General features: G+C 45.2%; 4 protein-coding genes across 4 annotated transcripts; 1 reads left to right on the top strand and 3 right to left on the bottom strand.

The window, feature by feature from the left end:
- Positions 1-4,544: 4,544 nt before the first annotated feature.
- Positions 4,545-6,731, bottom strand: PV06_04132 (uncharacterized protein; the record flags this gene model as incomplete). Its single annotated transcript, XM_016404987.1, has 1 exon — positions 4,545-6,731. One exon carries the CDS (start codon positions 6,729-6,731, stop codon positions 4,545-4,547), a length of 2,187 nt encoding a protein of 728 aa, XP_016265992.1.
- Positions 6,732-8,087: 1,356 nt separating this feature from the next.
- On the bottom strand, positions 8,088-9,029 carry PV06_04131 (uncharacterized protein; the record flags this gene model as incomplete). Its single annotated transcript, XM_016404986.1, has 2 exons — positions 8,088-8,865; positions 9,001-9,029. The coding sequence occupies 2 exons, from the start codon at positions 9,027-9,029 to the stop codon at positions 8,088-8,090; spliced, it is 807 nt and encodes a 268-aa protein (XP_016265991.1).
- A 1,698-nt stretch (positions 9,030-10,727) lies between these two features.
- Positions 10,728-11,957, top strand: PV06_04130 (uncharacterized protein; the record flags this gene model as incomplete). The annotated part of the gene is made up of 2 exons (XM_016404985.1): positions 10,728-11,160; positions 11,215-11,957. The coding sequence occupies 2 exons, from the start codon at positions 10,728-10,730 to the stop codon at positions 11,955-11,957; spliced, it is 1,176 nt and encodes a 391-aa protein (XP_016265990.1).
- Positions 11,958-12,266: 309 nt separating this feature from the next.
- PV06_04129 (uncharacterized protein) lies at positions 12,267-13,553 on the bottom strand (the record flags this gene model as incomplete). Its single annotated transcript, XM_016404984.1, has 4 exons — positions 12,267-13,201; positions 13,255-13,274; positions 13,340-13,344; positions 13,424-13,553. The coding sequence occupies 4 exons, from the start codon at positions 13,551-13,553 to the stop codon at positions 12,328-12,330; spliced, it is 1,029 nt and encodes a 342-aa protein (XP_016265989.1). The 3' UTR covers positions 12,267-12,327.
- Positions 13,554-22,721: the final 9,168 nt, after the last annotated feature.

Genomic DNA, 22,721 nt, shown 5'->3' with positions numbered 1-22,721 from the left:
AAAGGGAAAAGATGGTGTGAAGGAGGCTCAGCGGAGACAAGATGCATTCCCTGCCAAAAACGCAGATTTAGGTGCTCCATGCTGGCTCCTCTAAACGATCCGGAGTGTGTCGCTTGTCAGGGGAGCCGAAGATGGGGAAGTGCCAGGAGATGTCAGGCAATCCCATGCCTACGCTGTCGAACGTCGGGAAGAACAACCTGCAGCTTCCGTGTCAATCCGAATACTGCAGTGTATCACCCAATACGGCAAAACCTTCACCCTAAATCAATGTGGCACAGAATTGATGATCTTGGTATTCAGCATGAGTGCTGCGCCCGCTGCGCCGAGATTGGCCAGAACATTGACGTCGTCATTCATCCGGACTACGAGTTTCCATGCAACATATGTGTCGCAAGGCAGGAGCTCCTTGGAGCCAAACAAGGCGCGACGTGTCTCCAGTCCAACGATGACGGAGGATATAAACGTTATTTCTTCCGTGGCATTCTGCGGGGCCCTCCACCGCAGCATCTAAGATCACCACCACCAATGACAGAGGCAGGCACGACGATGGGGGAAGGCGAAGAAGACTGGAAAACACTGAATGACTCCCTTGATGAAGATCTCGAAATCGAGGAGGGAGAGATGCTCATCGACCCTGCGCTATTGGCGCCGCAAGCCAATCTCGCCATTACATCCTGCGCCAACAGAGGAATTCATTCGCTGTCGCCTTTGCGCATCCACGGTAACTCAACAACCTCCAGGTTTCTGTCGCCGGTCTGCCTTCGGCAAACCGCCGACAAGGGGAAGATCACCATGGAGGAAGTCCGCATGCCTACCATCTGTATGATGTCCGTCTCAGCCAACTCACTTGGTCCTGAGCCACACAACAGGAAGACGGCCTTGGACTCCACTGAATGGTATCAGTGGGAGCAAGCCATGCATGAAGAATATAGTAGCTTGCTGGAAAACAAGACATGGGAAGTGGTGGATCGACCAACAAATCGCAAAGTACTTACCGGTCGGTGGGTCTTCAAGCGGAAACTTGGCTCAGATGGAGAATTTGTTCGACACAAGGCAAGGTTTGTCGTGCGAGGCTTCTCACAGATATATGGCCTTGACTTTGATGAGACGTACGCCTCTGTCGTCAAGTCAGCATCTTACCGGATACTCTTTGCACTTCAAGCTCGATACGGATGGAAGTGCCACCAGATGGACATCAAGACAGCATTTCTCAATGGCGACCTTGAACACGAGATCTTCGTTGAACCACCAGAGGGATACCCCGAAACAGGTGATCAGGTCCTCAAGCTATGCAAATCTTTATATGGGTTGAAGCAAGCGCCAAGACAGTGGTACTCCAAACTCAGGGCTTTTCTCGAAGAAAATGGGTGGAGAGTCTCAAATTTCGATCCTTCAGTCTTTATCAAAGACGAAGAAAACCTGATCATGGAAGTTTATGTCGATGACATTAACATCTTCGGCCAGAATGAAGATCTTATCATAGCCATGAAACGTCAATTGGCTTCACGCTTTAACATGACAGACCTTGGTCTCTGTGCTTACTACCTAGGGATGCACGTACATCAAGAGGCCAATGGTGATGTTCACCTGCATCAGGAATCATACATCCTGCAGATTCTCAATCGCTATGGACTACAGGACATTCACCCACGAAAAACGCCTATGCGAACAAGCCCGAAACTAACCAAAAATGATGGTCCATCAAGAGCTCTTGACTTTCAAAGGCGATACCAGTCAAAAGTCGGAGCACTCAACTACGCAATGGTGGTCACCCGCCCGGACATTGCAGAAGCAGTGGGAGTTGTCTCCAGATTTTGTGCAAACCCAACCGAAGAACATATGAAAGCCGTCGATGATATCTATGCGTATCTCAAATATACACCCAGCCTCGGACTTCATTTCAAAAGGAACTGTAGAGATCGAGAGCTGCATGCATATGTTGATGCCGACTGGGCCGGATGTCCAGACACTCGACGTTCTACTACCGGCTACGTTATCAAACTTGCAGGGAGCCCTGTATCATGGTCGTCCCGAAGACAAAGGTCTGTGGCAATGTCAACCTGCGAAGCTGAATATGTGGCTGGATACAAGGCCACTCAGGAGATCATTTGGATCCAGAACATGATCAATAACCTTCGCATCAAAGATCTTGAAGTTGCATCAACACCACTTCTTATCGACAACAATGCTACACTCAAGCTGACACGGAATCCGGAACTGCATGATCGCACGAAACATATCGATCTCAAATATCACTTTCTGCGAGAAATGACACTAAGGGGAAGACTCAATACCCAACGGGTTAGCAGCAAGGACAACCTAGCTGATCTGCTCACCAAGCCGCTTCCCAGAGACACCTTTGAGAATCTAATAAAAGGACTTGGGATGGACAAGAGCTCCTGCACTAACCCCGTCACCCGCAGCTAGTGGGAGAGTTGTTTCTGAACAGCACGTGACGAGGTAGCGTGTATGCCTGGTAGGCATACACGCCACGATGGAGCCTGTGGCTAGGCTGCCTAGATAGGCAGACGAAGCCTACAAGTATATAAGTACCTAGATGCTCATAGGTTAATAGGATACACTTGAAGAATCACATTTACAAGTCCTTGAGGTATTCCAGTTTCGATGGGTGCTGACGGGGCTGTGTATTCTTGAAGCTTGAGGGTCGTAGACCGGTCGCTCAGGAAAGAGTCAATCCATCGTACGAGTGTAGGATCGACACCTCGTTTCCTGAGGTTGTGCAACAGTCTCGGTCGAGACACATTATCAAAGGCTCCCGACACGTCCAGCAGGAGGAGTGAAGCTACCTTACCTTCCGCCCATGCCCGATGTATGCGCTGGAGAAGGAGGTGGAGAGCGTGGTCTGTCGATGCCAGCTTTCTCCCTCCCGTATGTCGACTGGGGAGGAGGTGATGCGTGTCGGCCAGGTAGTTTAGCTGGGCGGCGATGATAGCCTCCAACGCTTTGCCCAGTGTGTTGAGAAGGGCGATTGGCCGGTATGACTTTGGCTGTGTGTAGTCATCCTTTCCCGGCTTCCGAAGAACGACCGTGATACTTTGTCTGAAATGTGTCGGGCAGTACCCCTGCCGGAGACAGGCACTAAAGAGTCTATAGAGGTGAGGCAGGATGAGGTTTAGTGTCTGGTGGAGGATGTTGTTGGGGATGTCATCTGGGCCGGGCGTCTTATTCGGTGCCGCTTTTCGAATCGCCTTTTCAATCTCAGAGGGCGTGATTTCCGGGCATTCAAACGGCGTCGGGTATTCAAATCCGTCGATGTCTGTCAGGTCGGCACTCTGCGGTGGAGGGAAGAAGGATTGGCGTAGAGTCTCCGCCTTTTCCTGGGCCTGGCGAGCAAGTCCACCTTCGGGCTTCTTGAGCGTTGGTGTGCACGTGGGCGCCACATCATGTCTGTTCTTTGCCCATTTGACTAGTTTCCACAGGCCCGAGTCTGAGCTAGATGATTCCTCCACTCTCTGCCGGTGGGTGTTCCGGAGAAGCCTCTGGAGGTGCCGTCCCTTTTTGTTGCGTGCTTGTCAGTATGCCTCGTAGTGTTTATCAGACCTCGTCCGTTGCCACAGTCGGCGTAATTGTTGAACCTCACGGCAGACGTCCTTGCATTCCGGACCAAATCCCGGTATGGAGCGTGGCGAAGGGTCAGACCAGGGAGTCGAGGCGTCGATGCCGGCGCATAGAGCATTGATGACCAAGCCGACATACCGATCGATGTCGCCTTCATTTCCCAGTTCTACCGCGTTCGGTGTCCTGGGAAGTTTCTCGGTAACCGTATGCCGAAGTGTCGACTGGTTGGTTTTCGCCCACACACGCTTCTTGGTCGGCTTGGCTTGTAACCAGTCCCACGCGATGGCCGTGGCAACTGGAAGATGGTCAGAATCACAGTCTCGACTGGTGTCCACTCGGCAGTAGATCGCACGGGACGCCACGCCCTCACTGCCAAATGTCAGATCGATCGTCGTTTCCCCATCCTTCCATCTGTGAGTGGTAGTGCCTGGTACGGTGAGCAGTCGGAGCTGGAAGTCTTCGATGATTGCGAGGAGAGGTTGCGAGGCTCCGATCCCACGAGTAGGGTGACCTGTTGCGGACCAGAGAGGATGGTGTAGGTTGAAGTCTCCAAGCAATATAATTTCATGGTCAGGACCCAGTCCAGCGACAGAGTCCCTCAAGTCGGAAAGGGTACTGCTCCCTACCTCATTGTATACATTGATGATGGATAGTTTGTGATGTAGTGTGGGATGATTAATCTCCAAAGCAACGATATCCTTGGTAATAAATGATACGTTCCACGTGCTGACATCGATTCGTTTGTTGACATAAAGGCATGCTCTTGTTTCCTTGTCGTTCATGTAGAGCAGTCGGAAATGTGTCTTTCAGGGGGTGGTAAGAGGTATTGACGAACGGATTTCGCCAGGGCTCTTGAATTGCCAGCACATCGTATGTGGTGATCCATTGGTCTTGGAACAAACTGGCGAGGACGACGTCTCTGGATTTCTGAACATTGTACTGTAAGATGCGAAGCTCCGAGTGTTCTACCATAGCTGGATTCTGGCGTCGGCACTATTTGTGGTTGTCTGGCTCCGGGTACTTCGACCATGATGGGTGTTTTCTTTGCGCGGTTTGAATGTCCAAGAGGGAGTAGTGGAGCTCCCCTTTCCCATTGTTTCCCGTACGACGCTTATATTGTTTCGGGCGTGTTTGTCCCTCTTCAAATGCATGCGTAATGACGGTGGTCTGTGGCAGTCCATCCCACAGTACACGCATATTGTCATACATTTTGCGATAGTGAGCTCAGCATCGTGCGTCGGCCAGTCGTCATAAATGCGTTGGTGTTCAGGACACTTACACCCCTTGAAAATCTTTCCTGTCGTTGAGTGCGGTTCGTTGGCTACAGATGTGGCTGGTGACGACTCATCCTGGACCGTATCGGGCATCCACGTGTTCTCTTCATCGTCGAAGATCTCATCCCACCAGGTATCTGTTTCCGGCATGGTAAGATTCCCCTCTATCCCATCTAGCGGGTATACCGATTGCTGGGCTTGGTTGTCCTCCGGAACTTGGCCATGGGGAATGGACTCTTTGGGTGCCCCGAGTCGCGGGTCGATCACGGATGCCGAAGCTTGCGGTGTACCGTCTTGTTGGGTCGCTGGTGTCGCCCAATCCTCCTGAGCACTAGGAGCAAGTATCTCCCGCTCCTCATGTTCAGGAGGTGCTTGTGTGGTGGTCTCTTCTGTAGATGTCTGTAATGCCTCTTGGGTGGTTTCAATCAAGTGATTGGTTCTTGGGCCAGAGGGTGAAGGTGGTTCTCTGTCAGCTTCCATGACCGCAGCCCTGATCGTTTGTTCCAGGACCTGGGTTGTCGTTTGTGTCGCCGTAGTCTGATTCGGGGAAGAGTCTCTTGACGAATCAGTCTCCTGGGCGGTGGTGCTGTGGCGTGCGTTGTTCATCCTTGGGCGTGTCTCAAAGTTCCGGGCAGGCACGTCCCAGTAGATACTGCGGTTTTGTTTCGCCGGTTCCACTCTCTCTAATTCCTTCTTTCTTGCTGGGCAGGCATTGCTCCATGCTGTGTGAGCACCTTTGCACACTGTGCAGCGGGGAGTGAACCCTTCCACTCTCTTTTGCGGACAGTGCTTGGCCTCGTGTAGCTCCGCACAGTAGCCACATGTTTGGAATGCGTTACATTGAGCGCCGATGTGGTCATAATGGTTGCAACGGAAGCATTGTTTCACCCTACAGGTGCGGTCATAGAGTTGGCATTGGTGTATCTGACCCTCCCATACCATGCCAGCGTATATGACGGCGTTGGCCATCTCTGGCGTGGTAAATTCGACGGCAATGGAAGATGCACGTTTGAGGGGGCCTTCTCTGGTCAGCCAGCCCACATACGATATCTTCGCGTTGGGGATCACGGTATAGTTGTCTGCCAGCATGTGTTGAATGGTCGTCTTCTGATCTTTGATATTGATGGAACTGGTAGAAATGCCATGGACGATAACTCCATAGGTCGGCACGACAATTTCTGCATGATCTCCTAGGCCTTTCAACCATCCTGTGTTCTGTTTGAGCTGTTGGACCTCCGCGCTCGTGCTTGTGAATATCTGCAGATCACCACTCTTGAGTTGGTGCGCTGCGACGAGCTTGATTGATCTCGTGCCGTTGTTGTCTCGTATGGAGTTTTGTACTTGCTGTTTGGTCCAAGCAACCGGATGGCTGCGGTACCGTTGCACCATGCCATGGTCTTTGAGCTTGACTGTCACGAGTCGATCTCTGTAAGCGGTTACTGTGGTTGAGTTCTTAGTGGTAGGTGATCCCGGTTGCACTGGCACTGGGGGTGGTGGTAACGTGGAGCTTTTGGCCTGCGCCGCGACTTGCGCCCAGGTTGTCCGTGCGACCTTGACTCCACTGAAGTTTGCCGAGTTGAGTGATGTAGTGCCTAGTCCTATAGAGCTTTTGACGGCCGTGACGTCTCTCTGAATGGTCTGGATATCTTTTGCCGCGTCTCGGATTTGGTGGAGCACCTCACCCACGGACGGCTGCTGCAAGACCTTGCCAATGAGCGCCAGAGTTGATTCGACGTAGGCGTGAACTACGGGCCATGGTATCTGATTGGTTCTGCCTCTATCCGCCGCCTGTAACTGGTTACATGCTTCTCTGAGGTATGTGGCATGCTCGTTGATGTGTTCGGGGCCATTGTTCACCTGCGGCCATCTAGGCGCCATTACCACGAAAACGCGTGTTTTGGACGCGTCAATCGTGATAATGGCCTAAGGTAACGTAGGTTACGAAGGAAAATTACAAAAATTTACGCGTTTCAAAAATTTGGTCTGAGCTGGGTGTGGTGTTTTTCTCGTGGGACCTCTGTCCGGGTTTTATAGTATTGCTTCTATTTTAGGATCTATAACCCCTTAGAGTACTGTATTCCTGTATAAGATGATCACGAAGGAGAACATTCCCTCATCACCAGTCCAACGCCAAAGGCGTGACCCATTGCAAAGGAGGAAGCGACCAGCTACCACAGGTTCTACGTAGGCTAATAGCTCAATCGACTTTTTCTTCTCACAGCACCGACTAGACTGCAATATCGATGTTATGGGCCCTCCTCCTCTACCTCCCTCGTCGTATGTCCCGCTTTACCACAGTCCTTTACGGCAAGTCTCGACGGATACCAGCACAACGACCCACGACGAACCGGTGAAACTCGAACCTTGGGATCACATCACTCATATCCCCGATCGACGGAAAGTCCAAAATCTGAACGCTCAGGTGATTATGCTCTTCCGGAATGCTTATATCGGTAAGCTTATGAATTCTGTAACACAGAGAAAATATCGCCAGAAGTCCAAAAGAAGGCTTGCAGAGTTGGAAGAACTGGCAGGTGTGAGAAGGTCGGAAGCATTACATTGTGCCAAACTCATCCCAAAAGGCGAGATGGGATTCTGTTATCCAGACTCGGAGCTTCCACAGGGCTCAGATATTACCCGTGGCTCCTCAAACAGCTCGACTGTATCGACGACAGCTCTCACGACCCTACAGCAGCCCGACAGTCGCGAGTGAAGGCATTGTAACGTCACCGAATCTACATACTGCCTCTCCTCCACGCAATGGGATCGTCAAGGTACATATGACAATGGCCGAGACATGTATTGGGAGCCCTTGGTCGCTTCTCCATCAAGGCCTGACTCCCAATCCGTTACACCAGCGGAGATGAACGACGCTTCACTTGAAGGCTGCTGTGTGGACGACCTAGAGATATGCCCATGGATCGTGGCGTATAACTCCCTATTGGGTTTGTGAACGTCTCCAAAATTACAGTACTTAGCTTCGACAAGTGAGATAGATAATGAAACGTACCAATTCCTAATTCAAGGAAACATTTTGGAGTATTGTTGGAGCCAAACCAATTCGAAATTAACTGGACAGTCTCATGAAAACTCATTTAGACACATCTGCATCCAACCCCTTCTCTAGACAAATGAACAAGATAATATCGCGTCTGATACTGTACGTAGTGACCCAGCTTGGACACGGTGTTGAACGTTATGTCCATATTTCTGTTCCGCAAGTACCGCTCTCGGTTATCCTTTGGTGACCCCTGTATCAATTCCAGCCTGTTCAAGTAATCCGCGGATGATCTTGCCCGTATTCGACCGAGGGATTTTGGTAACGAACACGACACCTCCTGTCAGATGCTTGTATGGGATGAGCTGGGACTTGACGACATCCTCGACTTGTTCCTCAGTCAGCAATGGCCGACCAGGCGCATTCAAGTCGTTCGATTGTTGGCGAACCACATACGCGCGAATCAACGTATCCATGAGACCATGGTCATTTTCAGAAGTCAAACCAGCCACCGCCACGTCGGATATCAGGGGGTGATGTGATAGGATACTCTCAATCTCGGTCGGAGACACCTGCCAGCCTTTGACCTTGATGGTTTCCTTCATTCGACCGGCGTAGAAGACCTTGCCCGCTCGAAGATAGACGAGGTCACCAGTTCGAAAGAAGCCCTCCGAGTCAAAGGCCGCTTTGCTCGCGTCCACATTGTTGAGGTAGCCGGAGAACATGCCGGGACTGCGGATCAGCCCTTCTCCAGGGCCGCCTTCGGTCGAGAAGAGGGAAGACACTGGAGAGTGATCAACTTTTATCTGGACATTCGGCAATAAGCGCTTAACGCTCCCAGTATCGTCTTTCTCCTGCCAGTAAAAGAGCGTAATCCAGCCAGTTTTAGTGGTGCCCCAACATTGCGAAATTACAGCATTTGGGCTCAAGACGTTATATAGTTGATTTTGAACCCTCGCAGACATTGGCGCACCAGCGGAAATGAGATGCCGTAATGAACGCAGGCGACGACGCCTAGACGGTGCAATTAAGGCCACGCTAGACGCTATTAAAGGCACTATTGCCACGTCAGTGATGGTAAAGCGGACGACCACTTAAGTAAAATCTGCAGTATCGAACCGTGGAAGGAAATAGGTCGGAATTCCTAACCGTATTAGAAGAAGCATTGCCAGAGGCATGGCAAAGCCATGAAAGATCGGCAAGAAAATCAATTGTCTAGGCTGTATGACACGTTAGAACCATTATCCTGCCATCGCGGTGAAGAAAGGGAGAGAAGAAATGGTGAAGAAATCATGACACAGACTAGGTAAGTCTTGGCACGAAATTCGCTTTCCAGAGTCGCAGTTTGGGTAACTACCGATCGATGAGAGAGCATGGCGGCTTTCGGAAGACCTGTCGTGCCGCTGGTCATCGCATAGGCTGCAATCTGACTCAGGTCTGGTTACTTCTAATCGTGTTCGTCACACTGAAGCAGACCACTCTAGCTTCGGTAACCCTTTGGAACCATGCCCGATTCAGGATTAACCAAGAATATGTGGCCTATGACAAGCCATTCGTGCGAAGTCACTTTAAGGATCGAGCTTGAGCAATGTCCCTGAGTCACGACGAACTTTGGGTTCGTTAACTTAAAGATGTGGGACAGCTCTGAAGGCGTGTAGCCTGGGTTAGTTCCCAGGACGCATCCTCCTGCCCCAATTACCCCGAGCCAGATCAGCGGATACCATATCTATTGATGTGCTTAGCAGTTAATTCTTTTCGAATACAGTCTATGTTCGTTGATCGGGAAGATAATAACCCCGTTTCGTTATAATGGAACCATTGTAGGGATGTCCCGACATACATTATTATACATGTGACAGTAAACCACGTCATTTTCCTGCAGTCCATGTTCTTTGAAACCCTTAACAAGCTGACGGATAATGTGATAGGCTTGGTACCAGGTTATCGATTTTGAAGGATCCCTAGTATCAATGAAGATCTAGACGTGTTTAGCGCTATCGAAAGTGCACAGGTTCATGTTAGAAGTATGGGGACGACTTACCGGTTAATCAATCTTCAACAGGCTCAGAGGATCGAATGCGAAAGTTAAAATGTCGGTGGCTGGAACAATGACCTCCTCAAGCTTAGGAGTAATGGATACGAAGGTTGACATGATGCTACAGTACTATCCTAGTTAGCAGCGGCTCTCGATGGGATAACGCAAGTGAGTTAAACTTTCGTCAAAGAATCAGTCTCGGCTGGGAGATCACGTACTTCCGCAGTCGAATCCGCCACGCAGGTCAGATTCCGTCGTCCGGAGAATACAAACCCACAATCAGACATATTTGCACGGGGTTAAACGTCAACTTATATCACTAGTGCTCAGTTTCCGCCTCATACAGATGGAAGGTGGATAGGGCCTGAGACTATTTTCAACCTCCTAGTGCTCAACCTTCTGACGCCGTAAGCATCAAAAAGCCGATCCGCCAGGGGACTGATATTGTGGCGGCCAGGAAATAGGGTACATAATTGTACTGTATGTCTCGTGCAATGTGTCTTCAGCAATCTCTAGCTATAAGTCCTTGCTCCTAGGCGAGCTTTTGGATTCTCTTTGCATGCTCATCTCAACTACTCCTATTACCCAGATCGTATTACCAAAAGAACATCCGTCCTACTTTAGCCGAAGCCGACGAGAGGCCAAATCTTTAATCGAGATGCGGACGACCATACCTTCATCTCTGGACATGTCCCGGCCAGCTTTAGACATCGCCGACCACCCGAGTTGCTCGGCCGGCGAAACTATATCACCTCTCCCTGGCCAGAAGTATCACCCTTTCATACGCAGTCTACGTTGGTCGGTTCTCTCCGTATACCGTCGGCTTTGTTTGTTGATCATCATGATTAACGTCCTTATAATGGCCGCCCTTAGCGCCAAACATCAACTCTTCTCGTTGTCATCAGGCGCCACAACTGCGGCCACCTCGATCAACCTCGTGATCGCTGTCCTGATACGCCAGGAACTGATCGTAAACTCGCTTTTTTGGTTACTGGGTCGATATCCAACCTCAAGTCCTCTTCGCCTTCGACGCCTGGCGGCCAAGGTATATCATCTTGGTGGCGTTCATAGCGGCACCGCCATTGCGGCCACCATCTGGTTTGGTATCTCCAATGTGACCCTGTTCAAATCCTTAAGCTCGATCTCAGTTAAGAAGGACCAAATCACCATCCAGTCTATCACCATTCTCCTTAACATCCTGCTAGTCATCACGATCGTAACCGCCCTTCCAGCCTTCCGCACCTGGGCTCACGACCTATTTAAGATCGTTCACCGTTTCTTAGGTTGAATTGCTATGATCATGTTCTGAACCCTGTTCGGGTTACTAGCTCATGTCCGGCTCGCCGATCGAAGTTCCGAACTCACCGTCATGGATGTGGTTGGCGCGAGTCCCGTCTTCTGGAGTCTCCTCCTTGCAACCTTTTCCATAGTGCTGCCCTGGCTTCGTCTGCGCAAAGTGCCGGTGCGTTCGGAGCCACTTTCTAACCACGCCCTCCAGCTTCATTTCACCGGAGAGGGTCTGCCGCTGTGCGCGGCGGTCCGACTGTCAACTCGTCCTCTGCTCAAATGGCACGCTTTTGCCACCATTCCATTCGACAACGGTGGAGGGTATTCTGTCATTATATCCAATGCCGGAGATTGGACGGCTCGACTGCTAGAGTCGCTACCGACCAAACTTTGGATCCGAGGCATACCGACCATCGGAGTGCTTCATATGGCATCCATATTTAACAAGGTGGTTCTGGTTGCTACGGGGTCTGGCATCGGCCCCCTGTTATCACTGACGAACCATCAGCACCTCATTTATCGGATTATATGGTTAACACCAGATCCCATTGCTACCTATTCTAAGCCTGTTATGACCAAAGTTCGAGAAGCCGACCCGGATGCAATGATCTTCAACACGACCGAGTCTGGTCGTCCTAACCTTGTTAGACACGTTTATCGAATTTACTCCATGTCAGGCTCAGAAGCCGTCTTTCTCGTTTCCAACCCACAAACGACAAGAAAGGTCGTGTACGAGCTGGAATCGCGAGGCTTGCCAATTTTCGCTCCGATTTTTGATTCGTAACCTCGGCAATCCGGAAGAATTTCAATTAGCCATGGGACATGTGCAAAGGGCCGGAGAAGAGCGATGTCGATGTTCTCTTCCCGTCCAAGAGAAAAGAACACTTCCCAGCATATCATCGTGCAGAATTTTGGGGGGAATACTTAAACTGAGGTGACGAAGCTAGGTGTTGCCACATGGTCAGCCTATCGAACATGAGGCAGTCGTGTAGGCAATGTGGCAGCCGACAAAAACATACTTAATCGAATATAGTCTGGCGACAGTGAGCCTTTGAATTGAAGATGGATTTGTAGATTTGATCCATACTATATTAGAGGCTCTTATTGATTGTATTGTATTTGTACGTCCAGACACCGTACTCTACTGCATTGTATCATTCGTCAAGCTCCATCATCAAACATTTCTTCTTTACAATACGCACACCATCATCAGCGACCCTCTTTCGTTTTCGATGGTCAGACGTTCCAAAGCAAGCGTTCAACCCTTGTGCGCTCGCCAGGTCAACAATGGCAGATGGTAGCCCGCTGATATGGGCACCTGGAGCAGTTGAGCCACCCATGCATATGGTTATGTCGATTTGATCTCCAGTTTCATATTTAATACGCCTGCAGAAATTACCATGATTATCATGGTGAGTGCCGTCATCCCATGTGCAAGAGATAGGTTGTCCGTTCACGTACAGCTGCGCACGTCCAGATGCAAGCCGAGTAAGTAATGATTTGAAAGCTGGATCGACCCCTGGTATCGAACACAAAATGAACCCGGCTCCAATGTATTTCCCATCTCGACGGCAAGGCATACCACTCAGCTCGAAGTAAAAGAGGGAGGCGATGGCGCAGTGAGCCAGGTGATCGATCGGCTCTGTTAACGAATCATCGCCCTTGACTCTATCTAGAAGCTTTCCCATTTGATTCACGTTGTTAAGTGCGTAGTCACGATCCATTTCGTGATCTAGACAGTGGTACTGAGGATAATGGGCGAACGCTTGACAAACCTGCTTATCCCTTGACTTCTCCCAGATCAGATCCTGAATGCGAAAAGAAGCCTTCCGAGGCTGGGCGGTATAAGCACCTTGTGCGAAGTCGGCGTCTAGGATCGTTCCGGTGCCTAAAGATACGATTAAATCGGTCCGTGACGACGGATAGAGCGTCTTCGCTTCTGACACCATGGTGCTGACCGGATCGTTCTCCAAAAGGCCCGCATCTTGAAACGTACCCAGTGGAGTAACCTGTTTAGTCGGAAAGAATCTATGAGGCAGAGTCAGTCTGATCTCGATGTTGCAATACGGATTATCACTCACGTTGGGGCGGCAGACGTAGCCTGGGCGCTAATCAGAGTTTATCAATATCGAAGCAGATCACAGTATGCACGGAAATAGGTCTTACATTTCCTAAAGACAAGCTTTCCGGGTTCCTACTAGTTCTCCTTAGCCACATCTCAATCGTTAACTTAAAGGATATGGCACTTACCTAGATTGAAATTATTCTGCACGGGTTTGTTATAGTTCGTAAACAGGTGGCAGGAAGGGTTCTTCAAAACCGTAGCGGCCAACACCAGAAGCTTGGTGCCTAGTCTCGTGGCGTAGGAGCAGTCCTGCATCGTCATTAACCTTCCCAGTAGAGACTGTAGAATCGAGTCGAGGTTGTCTGGACGATAACGCCCATCTTGAACATACCACTTCACTATCTTCATGAGCCAAGAGACCAGAGGAATTTTGCTTGTCTTATCTTATTCAAATGCCGCCTCCGCCAATTGCAATATTATCTGGATAGATTTGTCGACCGAGTCACCACGGTTCCACATGTTCAGTGTGACAATACTTCCTACGAGATAGTTAGCTTTCTCTGCCGGCTCTCTGAGAGTTAGACATATTCACCGGAGCTGACGGCACCTACTACCTTGAAAAACTTTTGAATCGGGATTGGGAGGCTAATTCAGTCTTGAAGTCTCCTCAACACGGTCAGCGGGATAATCGCCCGAGTTCTACCTCCATCGATGCTGAGGATGCTCACTCCACTAGTTAGAGGCTTAACAGTCACCGTAATGTCTCGATCCCATGCATGCTTACAGAGGAAGCATGACGGGATTCGATAGGTCCATGGCCAAGTGGTTTGTGTTTGTTCGAAGATTTGAATACAGGTCTCACAGAGGTAGTGCCCACAGGGGAACCAATGCTATGGCGTTCGCCGTATACAGCATAAGCAAGTAACTTCGCTGCGGATACGACGCCATCCGTCCGCAAATTGTTAAAGCACCTATAAATGAAGAGACGCGCTCAGTAATTTCGTCCTAGAGATCAATGAATCAACATATTGCGACAACTTACCCTGGACGAGCTTAAGGACGGCCGAACGTAGGATGATATCTGACGAGCCCTCGAAGGATACCACCCGGCCACTAAGTGCTTCGCGGAGGACATCCTGATAAAGCGATTGGAATATTTGCACCGAGTTAAACACTATGCCATGTTATCTGCTATTCTTTAATTTCATGAGTAGCCGGGTGCTCACACCCATAACTTACCGTGGCAGTCCGGGGGTAAGCTATTAATTATTAGACTCAAGGCGATAACAGGCACCGCAAAATTGGTCAAATCTTAAGTGGTATCGCAAGTGCTCAAGAAGTTCGTTAGGTGCACCGCATGATCTTCCGCCAGTGGGTTATGACACCGAGAGGCTTTAATAAAATCAAACGGCTCCGAGTCCGAGGTAGAGAAGTGCTCACAGGCCGATTCGAAAAAGGCTGCAAAGTGGGTCAGAGAATACAAAGTACGGGCCTCACGTCTGAATTGCTCGGCTTTTCGGATACACCGGAGGAGCTAATGCTTTAGGCGCTCTAAGGACCCTAGAGAACGAAATTTATGACTGCGGGGAACGGTAATAACCTTGACAAATGAGAATAAAACAGATGGATCTTGACTGGTCTCTTCATTTAATAACAAGAGTAGGGCTTTTTGGGCTTCAGTTTCTGCTATCGGGGTCAGTGGGATTTTGTCAGTCATGACGACCACGGAAGGTCGAGTGAAGGGTGTGAAGATAGAGATAGTCACGTTACGCAGCCAACTCACCAACTAAGATATAACTCCTCAGAATCCCCCTAGGTCAGAGGCAAAGATACAGAAAATATCGGTGAAGGGTAGAAGAAGTTGGCTATAGATTACTTGTTCAGTGCGTTACATATAATGAGACTCGGATTCGCTAGGCACGGTGCGTAGAGGCTATCTACTTCTATCGTGGTAATAGTGACGGTTCGGGGTGCGACGAACTCGTTTACTACTAACTAAACTAGTGATAACGAGGATAGGTCTTCTCGAACTAGGTAATTTAGGTACCACATGAAGGTTAATATCTCCAATATAGGTTTTACCCTTAAACAGGAGACTTCAAGGGATGTTAAAGAGCTTCTCAAGGGCGACAGATTTTGCTTGTTAACCTATAAATACGATAAGGCTAGAATAGATATCATTAGGCTACTGAAATCGTGAACTTAGCGTCTACAATCTACCTATATTAATTAGAGATGTCTTATAGCCCTGCTCGCAAATCCTAAGCCATAGATAGTGATTACAAAGCTTTATATTTATTATGTTTAGTTACTATATACTATGGAGGTCACTACTAGAGAGAAATAGTTAAAAGGAATAATATCTTTAACTTGGTTCTACCTTTATAGTAATCTGTCCTTACTCTGTAATCCCAAAATAGAAGTGCGAGTTATTAATAGATACACTAGGACTATTTTTAGTCCGGCAGGTATTTCTCAGATTAGTCGCTATTAAACTCGCTATACCTATCTATCTACGAAGATCAATTATTAAGAAAGTCTTTGGTGACGAGGCTATACATAGATACCCCCTAGTGCACATAAGGGAATTTAGGCGCAGATGTCTCTAAGAGTCACTCTTAAATGCTGTGAGCCCACTTTTAGTCTAATTTTCTAGTTTTCTCTTCTAGCTATTCAATATAAGCATTCAATACGATATAAGCTTTAAATGCTTCTCGTAGTAGCTTAGTGATTGACTACCACTTTTCTTTGCCGCGGTTAATACTATGCTCTAACCAGGCATTTTCCTCTAATAACCTCTTAATAACGTCTGAGTCCACCGAGTTCTAGAGCTAGTTAACTTAATGAAGTAATGCGTTCATGTTAGGTGCGACTTTTAATGGACTTAGACTATAAGGTTTCATGATACTTTCTATTATAGAACTTATCTTTATATATAATAGAGGGATTCCTATACAGTAGTTTTCTGATCCTAAGGTCAATAATAAAAAGGTTTTTAAAGGTCGGTAATGCTCTTATGTCCTTTATAGCCTAACGGTGTAAGAAGCTAACTAACGCGGGATTATATAGGCCACACTCGGCACCACACTATTTCCATTGAAGTGAGCTAAGATAAACGTACAGATTATGGGTCACCCCATAGACTATATATACCATAGTACTTAACCATAGCATAGAAGGTATATATTTAACGGACTTAATTTAGGACCAACATTAAAACATGTTAGCCCGCGATGTAATGGTCATTAAGGCGGACGCTATTTCATAGCGCTATAATGCCCTTACCTTCCTATTATCTTAGCTAATTCACACTAGCTACCTATTCCTCCTAGGCACGTTCACCTCTCTTAAGAAGTACCTCAATAACAAGAGCAGCTATCAAGTGATTGAGGCGGTGAAAAATGTTCCCCTTCTCTGGCTGGCCACTATATGCTGCATTGTTAGGACCGCTAGGCTGGGCTATCTATGGTGAACATAGAGTTCTAATCCAGTTTAGCTCATTCGAAATTTGTTCTTATGAGTGGCAGGCCTGAATGTAGGACATAATAGGATAACCTTAAGTTAGCTAATTATAAGCACTCTAGGCCAGAGATAGCTAGCTTATTTCTTAGCTCATTAAATACGCTTATTAATGTCTACTCCGCACAGAATGGATTTTAGTCACTAATGGCGGTCATTACTATGACTATTAACACAGTATTTCTGGTGGGAATGCTAGGATCTTTGCTAATTTATAAGTATTAGCTCCATGTGATTAATTAATCCCATTTAGGTAGCTCTTCTCGATGGAACTTATGATGCTAATGAGCTACTATAGAGTTCTGCAGAGTGTTAATATAAGAATAAAAACTGAACACTATAAAAGCCACTTACCATATATTTCTAACTATATAATACTATCTCTATGTCCTATTTATAAACCGCATACTATAATTCCCTGATTCTGAGTATATTTCTCACTCTTAGATTACTTTAAGCTCCCTCTTCTAGGCACGTGTAACTTGTCGCTTTTGGTTCGCCCTTAAATCCATGCGCGTGGTGAATCTCGGTTCGCGATAGCCGTTATCCTTAGTAGGAATCTCAACATTCGCGCACGTATTAGCCTTGCTATGAAAGTAAAGATGTACTATAGGCTTCTTTCAGAGGGTATATCTCGACACGCCCAGTGAGGTAACTCTGTCAGATTCCGACTGCGAACAAAGCTCCAAAGAATAATACCTTTAGTAACGATAACACCTAGGTCGCAGTTAGTGAGTATTATCATTTCTTCCTCCATCAGATATTATGTTGAAAGCTAGCGGTTAACTTCGTAGAGATTTAATAGTGTATGCTTTGGTTAATTCAAGATAAAGGTTAGGCGATAAACGTAAGTCTAAGTTAAAGAATATAATTTGAATGCCTTTATAATAGCTTAATCCTATTTAAGGGAAGAATATTTATGAGCGTGTTACTATAAGCGATGAGAAACTAACTGTATAATAAGGGTTATATTCAGGTCTAAAGCATAGAGCTAGTCCTATATAGAGGCGCTTTAGAGATATTTTTATGCTCGTGGGTTAAGTCAGTATTTTTAGTAAACAGGGTGTGCTATCTTTATTCCTAGCGTCTCGGCGCCCATGTGTATATTAGCTATTTAAGTCTGTCTCTTCATATTCCCTTATCCTATATAGTACTGTATCTGAAACACTTTAGAGCATGATTAAGTCCTTTGCTGGTGTCATAACCTAAGCTCACTACCTCCATAGCCATTACTCCTCCTTATTACAAGACGGATATTCCTAGGGTGTCTCTATTCCCGACGTTCAAAAGTCTTTTGGGAAGAACCACTAAGGGACCGGGTAACATTGATTCTGCAGTCATGTCAATACCTAACTACAGTATAATGGCGCAGATAAGGCAGGTATTAAGTACTAAGGCTTAGTCCGAAAATGGTGACTTTCCGTCTTCTACACAGCTCAAAATATATGACTGTTCACTCCTCCGGATCAGTATATAGACTTCCGCATAGCATTTCTTATGTAGGTCGTACCCACTCTTAAAGAGGCTTTTCTTGCGTCTATAGAATCGTGTTCGTTCACGTTTAGCATTTTAACGATGAATGCGTAACTGAGACTCCGATTCCGGTATTATGCTAGATAACTGCATTTTAGGAATTGAAGTTTGGGATTTAGTATAATTGAAAGTTAGAAATCGATACTAAAGAAAGCATTATTATTGCAAAAGAAAGCAAAGAAAGAGGAAACTTTCGAACTATTCTCGTAACTTATATATGAGATAATTAGGCAAAACCAGATAAGTTCCCGTAAATTATACTGTCGTAGGGATTTTTGATCCATAATGGGGCCTAATCCGTTTCTAGTTAACCCCAATGATCCTCTTATAAGCCTATTGTGCATGCCTGGTTATCTTTTAGAGAATGAAGCTACTACTATACACAGTACTATATAAACTATGGCTGTAGCGAGAGTGAACTTTTCTATTGTTACTTGTCTGTACCACCATAAATAATGTGCTCTATAGCACCTAAGAAGACAACACTCCAGCTAACCCACTCCCTATGAAGAATGAAAGCATTTTCCAAAGTGATTCCTAAACTCTAACAACAATCTGCAGCATCTAATAAGCATAATACCTAGATAAACAAGAGAAAGCCTTCTTTATCGACTAAATATGACCTATTAACACCACAGAATACCTCCAGTGAAGCTAAGCGTCATAGTTAGTGCTATCGTTTTCCTGAATTATAAGTGAATTAACATTATCTTCCTAAGATATAATCATGTCGAAATAATGACATCGCTAGCATAAAGATTTAGGCTCTAGAGGAGTATAATCAGCATTTGAAAGCAGAAATAAGAAAATATTATTAACTACAAAGCATATTGCACAAGTTACTTAAAGAGGTCTAAGCTTCAATAAAACGACTTAAAGACGCTATCCTCAAGTTCTGATAAGCTTATAAACACATTAAAGAATGTTTCCATAAGGAGGAAGACCTTTATAAAGTAGAGTTCTTAGGGAGTCACCAATTTTAAGAGCGACTTTGTGGAATACTAAAACTATGTCTCTCCTCAGTTTATTCTCGGACAGCTAAAAGCGACTCTATCTAGAAATAGTATTTAGGAAGATTTCTTAACGTATATTCTTTAGTATCGCTTTTAATGGCTATATAAGCTTGACCCATTCCTTCCGTTAGGCAGCTTTCTCTTCTAAATCTAGATTAATTTCTTTGTTTTAAATAATAGCTAGTTTAGATAACTATTTATTCTATAAATTAAGAAGGGCTTTAGCTTCGTAAAGTTATATTTAGTATTTATTTATATGACCTTCTTACTAGCTATTTACTCTCTCCTATCTCCTTAATTTATATTCCTATTTCTTCTGCCAGATTTCGGCGATCGCTTAATAATTATCGCCATTAAATTAATGTTCTAAATCTCTGTCGCCTTTAACTACGTAGTAACGTTTAAGATAGATTTTTATGTTAGGTGCCTCAGTTAACTTTGTTCTAGTAATTACCTAATTATGCCTTGACATTATAGGTTAGAAAAGAATGATCTCAAACAAACGCTATTCACATTTTATAAGGTAGTTAGGCTAAATAGGTAATCTATATTAAACTGCGGGATTATATAAGATCGAAGAGACTAACTCATAATAGACTTATAAATCTCACATAGAATCCGTTACGCGGCACTTCATTAACACCATATTATATATACTATGCTTAGAATTATAGTAATGATAGTTAGGCCCCTTCAATTCTTCTTCTCTTCACATTAATATTCTTACTATCTTTAATGCCCGCTTAATACGCTCCTTTATCCCGAACCGTTCGTTCTCGGCGCTTACCCTTTTTGAGCTTCATGTTCTGTGACTTTAAGTACTCGCTTGTAACCTTCTCCGCTAATTAATAGAAGCGTACTAGTTAGAGGCTCGTTTTTTATAAGTTAGCTAGGAGATCATTATTAAGGTCGTTATTAGCTATAGGCATAGATATCAGTCCCTAAGTAGGTAATATTTAGTAAAGCTATTCCTTAAAGTCTGTATTTAGGTCTAGCGGCTTCTCATTCTCTTCCTTAAAAGTTACTTTGGCCTTAATTTCTTCTCTATCACTATTGGGCTTAAGGCACCCTATGCCTAAACTCTTTATCCCCTTATACTTATTAATTAAAGCATTTAAGTTGCCACTATCGTGAGTGACCCCTTTAAGATTGGGTAATCCTCTATCTCTTAATGGGCAGAACAGGACGTTATGATTAGTATAATGGTTAGCATACTCATGAAGCGAGCTTCGCTCACGTTATCGTTCCGTCTTATAGGCTCTATTCTCCTCCTCTCTCTTCTGCGCTCTCGCTATTTTCATAAGACCGGCACTAATGCCTAGATAATAGCTATTTTTTATGGCCCTACCAGTCTGAGCTCTCGCCCATTTAAGTGCTAGATTGTGGGCCATTTCAAATGCTATTACCGCGGCTATTATGTTCATAGTAATTCCATAAAAGGTTTACTCTATTAAAGTAAGAGTTTAAGTAGAGTAAGTTTCGCAGTTAAAGAGTAAAGTTATCGCGTTAGTAATATCGTGAACTAAGTTTTAGAGACCACCCTTAATTCACTGTCTTTAGTGCTCCTAATTATTATCATAGATTAACCTCCTAGTATCGCGTAGTTAATATCTTTAGTTATCTAATCGAAAAGATTAGACTGCGTGACATTATATTAGGCCATAAGGCAGCTTACCATTCGCTATGCCGCTTAGGCCTTCGCTTCCGGGGTATTTCAGTGATTAGCCCGCTGGAGGCACTTCTTAATGCGGTCTAATATTCGCTCCTTAATGTTTAAATTTCTCTCATTACTTACTATAGCTTAGATAGTTAGCTTTATTACTTTCGCCGTTTATGAAGGAGAAGGGCCGGGTTTAACTTTTAACATAACATATAAACTGGGGATATTAAGCGCTCATTAAGTAGCTATAGTAGAGAATAGGATGCGAAGAGGGAGCAATATTAAATGGTGTAAGATACTGCTTTACTATTATATACTGCCTCACTCGCAGGGTTAAATGTTATTAAGGGACTAAGTATAGAGGATTATAAATTAAGAAGACCGTGTATAATTATATAAGAACTTACTAGTCTAACTTAAGCTTAACCCGCATGAGAGTAAATCACGCGAAACCTAAGTCTCGTGATTAGTCATAATTAAGCTAGCTAATACACGGGGAAAGGAGGTCACTAGTTAGTGCAATAACCATGGCTTCTAGTGTGATAATAACGTCACTATATAAATCACTAAGACCCTTAGGGAAGTGTCTCTATGCGCAGTTACCACTTTAGGAATAAAGTCCTTTAGAAAGCGTGGTAAATTATGAAACACTTTCACTAATTAATGAGTCTTAATTAGTTAAGCCAAATTAATTGTTCATAAAAACCCTATAGGTTAGATAATAATTAGTCTAATTTTATAGTTATTATATAGTAGTAAAGTTAAGAGAATTAGGCTTAAGACGAAATTTCACTCCCTTAGGTATAGAATAACTTATTAGTTATGATCCTTTTTGAGAAGGTCGCCTAAAGGCGTTAACTAACTATAATCACGTAACTACTATAATCCCTAGTAAAGTGAGATTAGAACCATAAGTATACTAGAAGCGAATTAATTCTTAGAGGTTACTCCTTAGCAAAACTAACTCTTAATAAGATAGTACTGGTAATAACGCTGGTCTTCACTCGCTCCAAGCCTAGGAATTTACTCCTAGTACAAATTTAAGCTTTGGATTAATTCTCTCCTTATAACTAATTAAGACTAGGATTACTCTCCTTAGCCCGCTCCCCTCCTTAAGAACGCTTAATACCGAGATAATATCTAGAGAAGAGATTATATTTAAGGACGATTGCTATAGAACTAATCGTGTCCTTACTATCTAGTTCTCCTCATGATGTTCTCCTTAATATAAGTTAGGCCTAGGTTAAAAAGATTATTTTTATCTAGCTTACCTCTTAGAACTTTCCTTATTTATTATGGTAAGCACGCTAGCGGAATTTAGTACTTATTCATTAATATCTAGCTCTCTCTAAGGCACTAAGATAATTATATTTATTCTATCCATAGTTATTATCTTGAAATAATTATTCGGCGTTAAAAGATATATATTTGTGTCGAAAATCCGCAGTCCTTTTTATATATTCTTCTTCGCTATCTATATTACTTCTAATGGATTAGAAGGATCTATCTATATAGATTACACATTTCGCTAAATATTATTCTCTCTAATCTTAAAAAGAATGTATACCTATTCCGGGGATTCCTTAAGTATAATTTACTATTACTCTTGAAGATCTTAATCTTCTTTTTTCTCTCACTCTTACTCTTACTTCTATCAGGCTTACTCCTATTTGCGTTATTACTATTCGCGTTATTACTGTTCGCGTTATTACTATTCGCGTTATTACTATTCGCGTTATTACTATTCGCGTTATTACT

The sequence above is a fragment of the Exophiala oligosperma genome (genome assembly GCF_000835515.1).
Source record: "Exophiala oligosperma strain CBS 72588 unplaced genomic scaffold supercont1.3, whole genome shotgun sequence".
Taxonomy (NCBI): Eukaryota; Fungi; Ascomycota; class Eurotiomycetes; order Chaetothyriales; family Herpotrichiellaceae; genus Exophiala; species Exophiala oligosperma.
Note: the sequence above shows the minus strand (reverse complement) of the source record. Positions and strands in the feature narration are given on the sequence as shown.